This window comes from Drosophila mojavensis, unplaced genomic scaffold (assembly GCF_018153725.1).
Source record: "Drosophila mojavensis isolate 15081-1352.22 unplaced genomic scaffold, ASM1815372v1 contig_74, whole genome shotgun sequence".
In the NCBI taxonomy this organism is placed as follows: Eukaryota; Metazoa; Arthropoda; class Insecta; order Diptera; family Drosophilidae; genus Drosophila; species Drosophila mojavensis.
The window spans coordinates 11,785,226-11,797,834 of record NW_025318899.1 but is presented as its reverse complement, the minus strand read 5'-3'; the positions used below and the strand labels follow the sequence as shown (position 1 = coordinate 11,797,834).

The 12,609-nt window shown below is 50.7% G+C and overlaps 3 protein-coding genes across 3 annotated transcripts; 2 read left to right on the top strand and 1 right to left on the bottom strand.

Moving 5' to 3' along the window:
- Nucleotides 1–989: 989 nt before the first annotated feature.
- LOC6582170 (serine/arginine repetitive matrix protein 2) lies at nucleotides 990–7,472 on the top strand. Its single transcript, XM_002007838.4, has 3 exons — nucleotides 990–2,264; nucleotides 2,344–5,970; nucleotides 6,028–7,472. The coding sequence occupies exons 1-3, from the start codon at nucleotides 1,372–1,374 to the stop codon at nucleotides 7,049–7,051; spliced, it is 5,544 nt and encodes a 1,847-aa protein (XP_002007874.2). The 5' UTR covers nucleotides 990–1,371; the 3' UTR covers nucleotides 7,052–7,472.
- Nucleotides 7,473–7,875: 403 nt separating this feature from the next.
- Nucleotides 7,876–9,748, bottom strand: LOC6582169 (membrane-bound alkaline phosphatase). The gene is made up of 3 exons (XM_002007837.4): nucleotides 9,599–9,748; nucleotides 8,311–9,446; nucleotides 7,876–8,246 (listed from the first exon to the last, which is right to left on the bottom strand). Exons 1-3 carry the CDS (start codon nucleotides 9,699–9,701, stop codon nucleotides 7,908–7,910), a joined length of 1,578 nt encoding a protein of 525 aa, XP_002007873.1. The 5' UTR covers nucleotides 9,702–9,748; the 3' UTR covers nucleotides 7,876–7,907.
- Nucleotides 9,749–10,012: 264 nt separating this feature from the next.
- LOC6582168 (membrane-bound alkaline phosphatase) lies at nucleotides 10,013–11,683 on the top strand. Its single transcript, XM_002007836.4, has one exon. The coding sequence runs from the start codon at nucleotides 10,037–10,039 to the stop codon at nucleotides 11,615–11,617; it is 1,581 nt and encodes a 526-aa protein (XP_002007872.1). The 5' UTR covers nucleotides 10,013–10,036; the 3' UTR covers nucleotides 11,618–11,683.
- The last annotated feature ends 926 nt before the right edge of the window (nucleotides 11,684–12,609 follow it).

Below are 12,609 nucleotides of genomic sequence, written 5' to 3'. Positions count from 1 at the left end.
AGCGATAGCAAGTCACATTTTGAAGTTTTTGGGAAAACGAGAAAAGATTTTCAAAGAAGCTCCACTTAAAGTACATTTCATGACAAAGACAAAGCGAGGAAGGTTATTGCTGGAGCGCCACAAATTAATTTGCACCTTTCGCCTCTGTTGCAGCAGCCGCAGCAGCTGTCGACTCTGCAGCAACAACAACAGCAGCAGCAGCAGCAGCAGAGATAGCGACAAGTCTGTCGGTCTGCAGCAACCGGTGAAAGTTGCCATGCAAATATATACAAGGTAAGAAAAACTGTGGCCAAGCCACCGGCTGATAGAGGCCCGAGGCTTGATTTCGATGCACTCTCTTGGCTGCTGGCGAAAATGCTTGGGCTGCATGGGCCCTTCTTTTTCTTTCCCATATGCTATGTCATAATCGCAGACGTTGAGGCTTTTCCTCAATTGCGAACAGGGAAAAAGCGTTTCGCTTGAGTTGGGTGCCTGGGCCAGTACCGAGCAGGTAAGAGCAGCAGGTGTATTCGTTATTTGTCATTTATTTGCACTTCGCATTTGAGTGCGCTTTGTATTGTAGATAGGAAGCGGAAATAAGTGGCGTTTGATGTAAAGTGTGATGTTTGAGCGTTTTGTTTTTTTGCTCAATTTGCGTTGCTAAATGCATTATGCACTTACTCTATTGGTCTTTAATTTAATTTATCAACGTACCGTTTAGTCAATTTAAAATATATCGCTTATCGTTTGTCATTTATCGATAGTTGCCTACCGCAGTCAATGCTTGTCAAACTTTGACAGCTGTTCATTGCATACTCTTGTGCTGTTTGTGAACAAATCACATTATACTATCCAGTTATTTAGAGAATGCATATTAATGTCAAATAAAAATTTACCTTAACTTTAATTAACCCCGATTGACATAAACAAAGATATTGGCTTGCTGCTCATATTCAGAGTAAAACAATATGCAAGTGATACAGCCGATATAACTATCGCTTTGCAGCCCTGAAAGTATCGGTATCGTCTGCGCAAGTCATGACCCAAAAATGAACATTAGCTCTTTGAAAATGCATAAACACTTTTTTACATGAAGTATTCAAACAAAAGCAAACTTAAAACGTGTGCACGTGGATGCGACGAAGCGTGTGTGCCGTACGTGGAAAACACAGGAACGGGCGTCCACCAAGATTTCAATCAACTAATCAGCAAGTACACACCGCACTGTCAATGAGGATGACCCACACCCACACCCGCACCCCGCAAACGCAAACGCATTGATTACTACACATTTTCATCGTGCAAGCAACGCAACACAACGCGGCGCCGCCATTGAACCTAAAATCAGACAAGTTCTACACGAAAAACGTTTCCACGCAAGCTTATGCAAAAATGTCACTAGTGACGCGCATCGATGGAGGCGGCGACGACGACAGCGCCAGCGGCGGGATCGAAACACAAAAGACGACGCCTTCAATTGCCGAGGTCACTGCAATAACCGATGAATTACAAGATGGTGATAATAGCCTGGAGCCAGGTGAGCTGGTCACGCCACCGCATCAGCCGCCAGGCAACGCTAGTCCGGCACCGAAAAAAATGCTCGCCAAGGACGTTATGAGCAAGACATTGCGCAAGCTGACACAAATCGATACGGACAAATGTGAGGAAAATGAGCGCGCGATTCTCGAGCTGGAGACCATCAGACGCAAGGAGGCGACATCTAAAATGTCAGCTGAAATGCCAACTAAAACTTATCCAGTGGAAAATGGCACCACAGCTCATACAGTGGCTACATCAACGGGTACATCAACAGACGATGCGGACGACAGTGAGGGCCTGTACTCGGACACGGATTCATCGGGGGAGGAACAAACCAATGTGGAGGATGTGCAAAAAGCACGCAAGGAAAAACAAGCTGAGGCAGCTGCAGCGGCAGCACCGCTGCCTCCGCCACCTCGTGCCGGTGCTCATCCTTTTCATGGGATCAATCAGCTGAGGTTTCGTATGCGTCCGCCATGTATTGATTATTCGCGTAGAGGTTTCATGCCCAGGATGTTGCGTGGAGGCATGCGTGCTATGCCACCGATGTTCTTCAACCGACCATCTGCTTTCAATCGAGGTCCTACTCCTAGGGGCGCATCCCCGCCTCAACTGTCATCAGCGTCGCCAATTAATGGACCCCAAGGTCAGACTAGTCTCTCGTCGGGATCATACGGGCCTGTGCTGCCCCCCAGTCAGGCCCAAGGTCAACCACAAGGCAGTAAGCGGACACAGTCCGATATAATGTAAGTATGACAATTGTAGACAGGATATATTTGACACTGTTCACTATGTTGGAGTTGGGAAAAAAATTTCTATTTCCAGCTGGACAACATCGCAGCCGCCCGTGTCATTCGTTTTCAATCTGATTTCGGAATGTAGCAATGCACAGCATAAGAACTGCAAGCAAAAAGAGGTAAATCCGGTCAAGAACAGCGACAAGGAAACCAGCGGAGTAAGTAGCAAAGAGTCGAGCAAGGATCAAAGCAAGCGATCAAGAGAGGCACCCCAGGAACATAAAGATAAGCAAAGAGATCGCTTCAAGGACAGACAGAGAGAACGTTCCAGAGAGTCAAGAAAAGATAGCTCAAAGGAGAGACCCAAAGAACGTTCCAGGGAACTATTCCGTGACACTAAGAGGGAGCGCTCCAAAGAGCGGCACAGCTCACGCTCGAAAGAAAGAAAGGAAAGTTCCAATAGCAAGCAAAGGAAGGGCTCCAAGGAGAGAATGGACTGTTCAAACGGTAAGCAAATGGAACGTTCCAAAAACAAGAGAGAACGCTCCAAGGAGAGGAATTCGGATAAGCAAAGGGAACACCCAAAGGAGAAGAGACGAGAAGACAATTCAACATCACGATCAATTGAGAAGCGCTCGTCAGCTACGAGAGATAAACGTCGAGATCGGACCAGCGATGATCATAGCAAAAAGGCAAATCGTCGCACACGAAGTAGAAGCCATAGTCGAAGGCCAGAGCCAGAGATTAGAGCAAAGACCCCGCCCATGCCGCCACTGCCACAAGCCAATAGCGCAGCTCAAGAGAGTGACCGAGAGGAGTTAACAACGCCACCGTTGCCCATTGCAACAGGGAAAGCCTTTGATATATTTGCCGAGTCACCGCCAAGACTGAAGAAAGCCAGCAGCCCAGCCAATAAAAAACAGCCAGCTGAAAAAACTGCCGAACTAAAAACCGAAGTGCCTGCTGAGCGCAGCACAACGCCGCCGCTGGAAGATCTTCAATTGAAAACCCTATCCAGTTTAGAGCCCCTCAAATCAACACCGCCTCAGCAGCTCAAGATGCACAATGAGATTCACATTCGCATTGGCGCGCTGCTCGAGGACACAGATCTGCACTACGAGGCGCTGCTGGCCACGAGGGAACAGCTGCTGCGTAAGAGCACCGAGCACCGTAACAAAAAGGAAACATCCAAGGAGATGCACATCAAACAGGAGCCCATTGACCAAGAGGAGACTTCAAGAAGTCGCTGCACACCGCCGCGGCACGTCAATCCCTTCAAGCGTGAAACAGTATTAGCTGATACGTCTGGTCGTCTCTCTCCCAGGCGCTCCGTGGAGTCGTCGCGCTACAGCATGCAGCGGAATGGGGATCGACATGGTAGTAGTCATCGCAATAGCTCTCGTGAGCGCCACAGCGACGAGTTCAGAGAGCGCGTCATCAAACAGGAGAAGAATCGTTCCAGGACGCCGCCGCTGCTCACAGCGCGTCAAATCAAGGTGGAGCGCAATGTGACGCCGCCAAGAGAACGTGAAGTCGAGAGGGAGGTGCTGATGCGAAATGGAGTGGAGATTGCCAATGCGCCGCCGCCGACACAACTTAGCAAAAACCATGAGCACAGTCCTGACACGGATGACTACATAGACAACTGGGAGAACGACGACTCCATGGCGGGTGGTGACAGTAATACGCCCAAGACTGCTGCCTTTTCGGCTGTAACTCGGCTTAACGGCGACGACGACGACTCGAATGCACTGTGGAATGCCAATAGCACTCCGCCACCCAAGGCCAAGCTGCCGCAGACGCCACAACAGCTGCCGAGTGGAGTCGGAGCGGCAGTCGGAAGCGACAATGCGCTGATTAACATTAACGAGCTGTACGACAAGTTCATGAAGAGTATTAAAATGGGCTCCAATGCAAACGAAGCACCAGCAGCAGAAGCTGCGAAAGAGCAGGCAACCACATCTAGTTCCTTAAGCAATTCCACTGCCGAAGAATCTTCCAGCGACACAGAAGCGACGTCCAGTAGTAGCAGCAGCAGCAGCAGCAGCGAGAGCAGCTCCGATGACAATAATGATGATGACGATGATGACGACGATGACGACGATGATGATGATGATGATGACGATGATTCTAGCAGTGATGAGAATGACAATTGTGCGGATAAGCAGGAGCTAAAGGAACACCAGCTGATTAGCATGTATGACGGTGAGCAATCACAATCCCAGTCAGCGAGCATGGAGGATTCGGTGGCTGACAAACAGTTACTCAACCACAAGAAGAACAATGTTAGCAAGGATCTGCGCAAGCTCAAAAGTCTTGAGGACAACCTGGCGCGCATACAAATGATGCGCGAGAACTACGATTCGGGTGACGATCTCTGCGAGGAGCTGCTCAAAATGGAGTCGCTGTTCATCACCCAGCGCAATGCTATAATGAACAAATATCGCAAGCCGGAACTCAAGACGAACGGCGAGGAGGAGCAACAACAACTACAACAGCAACAGCAAGTGACGTTGCAGCAACAGCAGACGCAGGAACAGCAGGAGCAGGAGCAGCAGCCACGGCCAGTGTCGCCAGTTAACAACATCTTTGATGCGAATCGTGAGGCCATCAAGCTAACTATTTCACCCTTAAAGCTTTCCCGCAAGCCCGCAATCTTCGACAAGGATGATGCCGATGTTGCGCCACAAGCGGCGGGCGATGGCAAGGTAACCAAGCCACCCAAGGAGATAGCCATTGTAAAGCCCACCATTATGGATATGCGCCCCAAGACCTCAAGGCCGCACTCGCAGACGCCACATCATCCTCAACCACACCACCCACTGAAGCGGTCACGGACGCGGGAACGTTCCCGGTCTCGTTCGATATCACGCAATCGGTTTAGACGCAACATGCATCCCAGTCGCAGCAAGGACTCGACACGTTCGCCCAGTCCGCGTCGTCGACGACCAATGCTTTCGCCGCGTCGCGGACGCTTTGGCAAGTCCCGGCTGGGCATGGGTCGTAGTCGCAGTCGCAGTCGCAGCCTGAGTCGCAGTCGCACGCGCAGCCGCAGTCCGTTGCGTAGGCGACGCGTTAAGGTGCTGCCTGGTCGACGTCGCAGCTCATTATCGCCGCCCTGCAAGATGCTCGGTCCACGCTCTCCACCGCCGCCTTCGAGACGCCGCTCCTACAGTCGGGAGCGCTGCTACTCACGCTCTCCGCTTCCATTCAAACCGCCGTCGCCACCCATGCGACGCAGCTGGTCGCCGTCTCGGTCGCGGTCGCCCTCGCGCAGACGCAGTCGAACGAGATCACGCTCCAGATCCAGATCGCCACATGGTCAGATGCTTGCCGATTACTTTGTGGAGAATCAGAGCATGGAAGCCGCTGCCTACTACTACAATATGTCACTGATGCAGCAGGATGCGAGCGGGGAACAGTACGACAGCTATGCGGCGTACATGGATACCGCCTACAACATGGAGCAGGCCTATGCCCAGTACTCCGAGTACTCGGCAAACACATCAGTTACACCCATGGACTATGACTATGGTGCGGGCAGCCTGATGGAGCCATCAACAATACCCGTGCTGCGCGAACTGCCAATGGCGTCCACTGCACCCGTAGCTGTGCAGAAAGGCAACGTGCTGGAAATCGTGCCGTCTATGGACTCTGCTGCGGAACTGACGACTGTGCCGCCTGTTGTGCCAGAGGAACCGCAGGAGGACAAAAGGTATTCACACAAACAAGTTTCCCAATTTGGCAGCTCACTAAATTTATGTAATTGCAGCAAACCCAAGCGCAAGCGCGTGAACTTTGTGGACAATGTGTTGCCCAACTACGAGAGCGACAGCGAGGATCGCAAAGTTGTGGAAGTGGCAGTGGAACGTGCTGTGGGTCTCTACCGTGAGCGCTGTGCCGCCAAGGCGGCCAAGGTGCAGCGCATCCGCGAACAGCTGCTGGCCATGCCGCCGCCATTGCCGCCCGTTACGCCAAAGCCGGCCCAAGTGGAGAAGCCAGTTCTAGTGAAAAAGAAGCCCAAATTCCGCTACTATCACTTTGATCCCATCAAGGGCGCAATCATAAAGTCACGCGAGCGCATGGTACGGCCGTCGCTGCAGCATCCGCCGCCCCGCTTCAATCCCAAGTACATGGCAATGCTGGTGAAGTCTGGACGTCTGCCCATGCCCGCCTTTATGCGACATCGGCCACCACCGCTGCCCGCGCAAGCGGATGCCATGCTGCAGGAGTTCTTCAGTAAGCATCCGCCGCCACCGCTGCAAAACGTGTTGCCCCACTATTTGCGAGGACCGCCGCCCATGTCAGCCGTTTCAACGCCCCCGCCGCCCATTGCCTCACAGCCGATACCTGTGCTGGGTGCCCAGAGCTATTCGTGCTATCCGCAGACCCCAGCGCCAGCTGTCACCCCAGTATCCTCCGTTGTCACAACGCCAGTGCCCGTTCCAGTGCCTGTGCCTGTGCCAGTACCCGTACCCGTGCCCGTACCCGTTTTGACAAGGTCGCCGCTGCCATCGACGCCGCCGCCGCCGCCAGCATTGGTGCCCCCCTTCTTCACGCCGCCACCCCTGCCCACATTGTCATCACATTTCACAGCACAGCCGGTGCCGAAGATGCGCGAGATAATTCCCGTCGACATATTGCAGAAAATTGGACCGCTGCCCAAGACACTGGACCTGGACGGTTGCAATCCCAGCCTGGACGAGCCGAACAATGATCTCAACGAAGCCGAGACAGCGCCGCCCGTGGAAGCAACTGTCGATGGTCAGCCGCCGCCAAAGCTACTGGAAACCTAACAGCACCCACACATCAAAGAGCATCCCTTAAGTCAGTCTTGAGAAACCGGTTCCCAGCTACACTCGCACCTACTTAGAACCATCCACCACCAGCTGAACACGTCATAATAAAATAGTTATTTAAGTTGTTACCTTGTAGACCTACGCAGCAGACTAGACATATTTTTTTACCAATCCAACGAGCTCCTGGCAATTACATCATCATGTTATATTCTTTTTTCTTTCTCTCTCTCTCTGTCTCTCTTTCTCTCATTCGATTATTAACAATCATTTTACAATCAAGCTTAGTGAGCGAAATGCATTTATTGTTAAACATTTTTTATTAGAACTAATTCAGCATTGTGTCACATTTTACATTTAGTTCATCTGATTTCTACAAGAAAATAAAAAAAAATAAAAAAAAAAAAACCTGTAAATAATGCGAACGACTTGGAGCATATCGAGTCCAACCTAGATCTAAGCAACATTACATAATGTATTTAACGAAAACTTTATACAAAAATTATACAATTAAACGCAAATACATTGGGAGAGACATAAGTCAATGTATGTAGACTATATAAAAATGTCTTTCTATTGATAGTTCTGGATTTATTTTTGTAATTTATTGGCTGACTACATATGTATAATCTATGGGTAATCTAATATTTACACTTGTCTAGAAACTTCCTTCCCACATTCTCATTCTCTTTGCTCTCTAGATCAGTTCTGAGTCTTTAGTGATAATCTGTATATGTTATCTGTTGACATCCGACCAAATTCTAAGCCCTTCACTAAGTCCTAGCACACATACATAGGAACTCTTGTTAGAGTCTTATTCTATATTCTGCTGATCACAATAAATGCTTTATTCAAGTTACTTATTTAGCTTGTCCTGGGCAAAGGGACCAATGTTGGCCGCGTAGGCCATCAGGGCTGGGATCGTGGTCTGTTCGTAGTTGCCGGAGAAGAAGTGCTCGTGGGGACCCGAGGCAAAGACGGCCACATCCTCGCCGCCATGGGTCTCAGACTTAAGGGGCACTGTAGCCTGGAACTGGAAGTCGGCATCTTCGGTGTCTGCATTCGACAAGTCCATGCGGCCATGGTCATCGTATGTGTTGACATAGCCGGGTCCATTGGCATAGGACAGAATGGTGAATGGCTTCTCATCGTCCGCCAAATTGGGAGCCAGCGAGAGGATGTTTTGGCGACGATACTGCAATGATATGAGAGCAATTAAAAGAGAACGGAATGGAATGGAATGAGTCTGGGTCACCCACCGGATAACCGTTGATGGTCATTGTGTGCGAGTGGTCGGAGGTGACAACGATGAGCGTGTCCTCATCCGAGGTGAGGTCCCGGGCCAGCTCCACAGCGCGTGCGAACTCTTCAGTTTCCTCGAGAGCTTTGCGTGCCTTCGTGTCATGGTGAGCCATGTCGATGCGGCCGCCCTCTACGAACAGGAAGTATCCCTCCTCGTTGCGGCTGAGCAGCTTGATGGCCGCCTCGGTCATCTCGCTGAGGGAGGGCGCCACGTCTGTGCGCTCGGTGTGGTAGGGACAGTGGCTGACATCGAAGAGACCCAGCAGATAGTCCGTCCTGGAGAGGTCCACATCGTGGAGTCCATTCCGCGACCAAACATATTTGGCCTCTGCGCCTTGATTTGCCTTATCCTGCAGCCAGTCCTTGATTAAGTCACGTCCGTCCTTGCGTTTGCCCGCGAAGCCCTCCTCATCCTTCATGCTCTTGTCGCGGAAGTAGGCCCGGCCACCGCCCAGCACCACACGCAAGTCCCGACCCACTGGCCACTCCACCAGCTGGCGTGCAATGTCCACATTGTCGTCCGCACTGCAGCCAGCCGAGGTGACCTTGCCATCGTGCTCCCAGTTACGGTCGGCCACATGAGCGTAGGTGCCGGCCGGCGAAGCGTGAGTGACACGAGCCGTTGTCACCACGCCCGCCCACTTGCCCGCCTCCTGCGCCCACTGTGCAATGCTCTCGGTGTGCGTGGCCTTATCCGTAGCCGCCTTGCAACTGCCCCGCTTCACTTGGGCATTGACCCCAATGGTGCCGTAGTTGGCCTTCACCCCGGTCAAGTACGCCGTCGCAGTGCTGGCCGAGTCCGGAGTGCGCTCGTCCACTGCATAGGTTTTCGAGAGACCCACATAGGGGAACTTCTCGAAGTAGACCTGCTTATTGCTATCGCCCATGAACGCACGGGTGGCCGCAATCGTGTGCACGGACATGCCGTCGCCCAAGAACAAGATAATGTTCTTCGCACGATTCTCGTTGAGTTGTTTATGGACCGATAGCTTATCGGCCAGAATGCTCTGCGCCTTGTTGACCCAAAAGCGTGAATTACGCTCCTCGTCCAACTCAACATAGTCACGCGAGGCGGCCATGCGTGGATGTTGCTCTAGACGGGTTAAAAATATAAAAATTAAGTAAAAACAGGTATCAGCAATACGTCTTATCAGGGCTAATTTAAAATTAATAATATGATTGGTGCTTTTCATGATTTACAGCTAACTGCATGAAATTCTAATTGATTAAAAATCGCCTACTCACCATTCTCCTGCTCATCGGACAGATCTGCTCTGGCTGGACACGTCACCAGAGCGAGAGCCAACAGGCAACCCGCTAAGTAAAAGCTAGCCAAGCCTTTAACCATTCTGCTGTACTTAGGTCGCGTTACGGTCAACGTTTGGCGTTAGACTGTTGAGCCAGTGTGAGGCAGAGTTGGTTATATAGCCTACGAGTGGCTCCCTGTCAATATAATAGTGTGAGCAGTATATATGATTTGTTATTTTGATTTTCCTCAATCTAAAGTATTGATCGCACAGCTTCGAGTACCGTTTTGACACCTGCAATAAAGCTGCCCATAAATAAATCAAATGCCCGAGCCCCTCGTATCATCACTTCACAATAGTAGTCTCGGCTAACCGTGGTTATAAAGCACCCGCTCAGCCCGTTTAGCGTACAGTATCTGCTGAGAACCCGAACGAAATGCGGACAATTCAGTTCCTCGCGAGTCTTTGGCTGTTGCTGCACTTGGCGGCCTGTGTCTTGGGTGGCGCTGTGCCCGTCCAGCCAGTGGACGACGATGATGAGGAGGCAATGCATCCCCATCTGCAGGCAAATCCACGGACGAGTGAGCGTAGCAGCAACGCCGAGAACACACAGGACTATTGGCTCTCAGCGAGCAAGGAGCACATTCTGGAGAAGCTCAACTTCGTGCGGAACACAAAGCGTGCAAAGAACATCATTCTCTTCCTGGGCGACGGCATGGGTCTGGCAACTCTGGCGGCTGCCAGGAGCTACTTGGGTGGCGAGGAGAAGAAGCTCTACTTCGAGAAGTTTCCCTTCACTGGCCTCTCCAAAACCTACTGTGTGGACAAAATTGTGCCCGACTCGGCATCGACCTCCACATCCTATCTGTGCGGCGTGAAGGCCAACTACGGCACGATTGGAGTCAGCGCGAACGTGAAACGTGGTGACTGCCAGGCCATGGCCGACAAATCCAATCATGTTTTCTCCGTGGGCAAATGGGCAATGGACGCGGGCAAAGCCGCCGGCCTGGTGACCACAACCCGTGTGACCCACGCCTCGCCCTCGGGCGTCTATGCGCACACTGCCGATCGGGAGTGGGAGAACAATGCCGTGCTGGAGGAGGCGTGTGGCGACCTGGCTAAGGATCTCGACGACATTGCAGTGCAGCTAATTCACGGCGAGGTCGGCAGCAAACTGAAGGTGATGCTTGGCGGCGGCAGACGTAACTTCATGGATCTCGAGTTCTACAAGAATGGCCGACGCACGGACGGACGCAATCTGGTCGAAGAATTCGAAGCCATGTCTGACCGCAACGTCTATGTGAAGAATCGCAAGAAGCTGCTCAAGGTGGATCCCGCGACAACGGACCGCCTGTTGGGTCTGTTCGCCAAGAGCCACCTGCACTACCATGAGGAGCAGCTGGCCGATCCAGAGAACACGGAGCCCACGCTGGAGGAGATGACCCAGAAGGCCATTGAGGTGCTCCAGACCGAGGAGAACGGCTACTTCCTGTTCGTGGAGGGTGGCAAAATCGATATCAGCCATCACGATACGATGGCCCGCATCGCCCTGGACGAGACCGCCGAACTGTCGAAGGCCGTGAAGCTGGCGCGCAAAATGACCAGCGAGGAGGACACTCTGATCGTGGTCACCTCCGATCACTCGCACACCTTCAGCCTGGGTGGCTACCAGCCGCGCGGCAGCGACATCTTCGGCAAGGCCGAGTCCTCCGGCACCGACGACAAGCCCTATCTGGCCCTGAGCTATGCCAATGGCAAGAGCTTCGAGACCTACTACGATGTGATGGCGCACCAGCGCGTCGATCCCACGTCCTTGCTGGCGGACAACGCTGATGTGGCCCAGCTGTTCCCAGCCACCGCACCACTGGAGTCCGAGACGCACGGCGGCGAGGATGTTGGCGTCTTTGCCTCAGGTCCCTGGGCCCACATCTTCACCGGCGTCTACGAGCAGAACGCCATTCCACATATGCTGGCCTTTGCCGCATGCGTGGGCGATGGCCAGACAGCCTGTGATTGATTGACAGCTTCAATTGAGCATTGATTCTAATTAAATGTCGCAGTCCTTGGCGGCGATAGCAAACGATTCTCAAGCATGCCTTATCACTAAGTAGGAAATATTGAGATTATTATGGGTAAATTTCCGGACGTCATCAAATGGGTTATGGAAATCTGATTCTTTTTTGTTTGGGCTTGACATATCTGCAAAATAAATTGAGTTGTTGATATACATATGTACCTACGTATTAATTCCACTCGCACTTACTATCTCCAAATCAAGAACTCTACTTATAGGCCATGACGCAGCAAATAGTCGAAAAGCTGATTATATGATGTGCTGAAGCTAATGCACTTTAAGGTTTTTCGTTAGAAATGATTTGTCAATTATATTTTAATGAGATTTGAATAAATACTTGGAATTGTGTTTAATATATCTAACATGGATTATAATGGAATTATTTATGCAGGTAATTATAGATTCTCAGGATGACTGACTTCATCGATTTTAACGTGAATCAAGTCTAATCGAGCTAGAAGACTTTGCTACCTTCTTTTGAGGTCACTGTAAGGCTTTTGTTTCTTGTCAAGATCAAGATATTGAATCTATTCAATATGTCAGAAATGGCCTATGAGAAATTGCATGATTAGGTTATCTGAAAGCACTACATGAAATACAATTATTTCGTTACCTTCTATAAATCAAAAATTCTATCACGTGAATATGCGCATGCTTTGAGCTGAACACGCTTTGGTTATAAATATATTGGATCCTATAAATATATTCCAGAGACAGTTTTATGATATTCACGTGTAGATCTCTGATGACTACATTTTGTGCCATTAACTGTGACACGACACTAAATAATATTTCCAAGACTCCGACTGCGGAATTTTTGAACAAACAACTTTTCCAATCCAAATCTAATCACCTGCAGTAAACTATACGGATTAGTTGAATAAATCAATTAAAGCCTTGGAATATATATTGGCTTTCTTTTGTTCTTCAAAACT

Excerpts from the sequence above, each read along its gene's own strand:
- LOC6582170 (XM_002007838.4), top strand. The coding sequence starts at position 1,372 with ATGTCACTAGTGACGCGCATCGATGGAGGCGGCGACGACGACAGCGCC. Across the intron at positions 2,265-2,343 it reads CGGACACAGTCCGATATAAT|CTGGACAACATCGCAGCCGC; the intron begins GTAAGTATGACA and ends TTCTATTTCCAG. Across the intron at positions 5,971-6,027 it reads GAACCGCAGGAGGACAAAAG|CAAACCCAAGCGCAAGCGCG; the intron begins GTATTCACACAA and ends ATGTAATTGCAG.
- LOC6582168 (XM_002007836.4), top strand. The coding sequence starts at position 10,037 with ATGCGGACAATTCAGTTCCTCGCGAGTCTTTGGCTGTTGCTGCACTTG.
- LOC6582169 (XM_002007837.4), bottom strand. The coding sequence starts at position 9,701 with ATGGTTAAAGGCTTGGCTAGCTTTTACTTAGCGGGTTGCCTGTTGGCT. Across the intron at positions 9,447-9,598 it reads GTCCGATGAGCAGGAGAATG|AGCAACATCCACGCATGGCC; the intron begins GTGAGTAGGCGA and ends TAACCCGTCTAG. Across the intron at positions 8,247-8,310 it reads TGACCATCAACGGTTATCCG|TATCGTCGCCAAAACATCCT; the intron begins GTGGGTGACCCA and ends ATATCATTGCAG.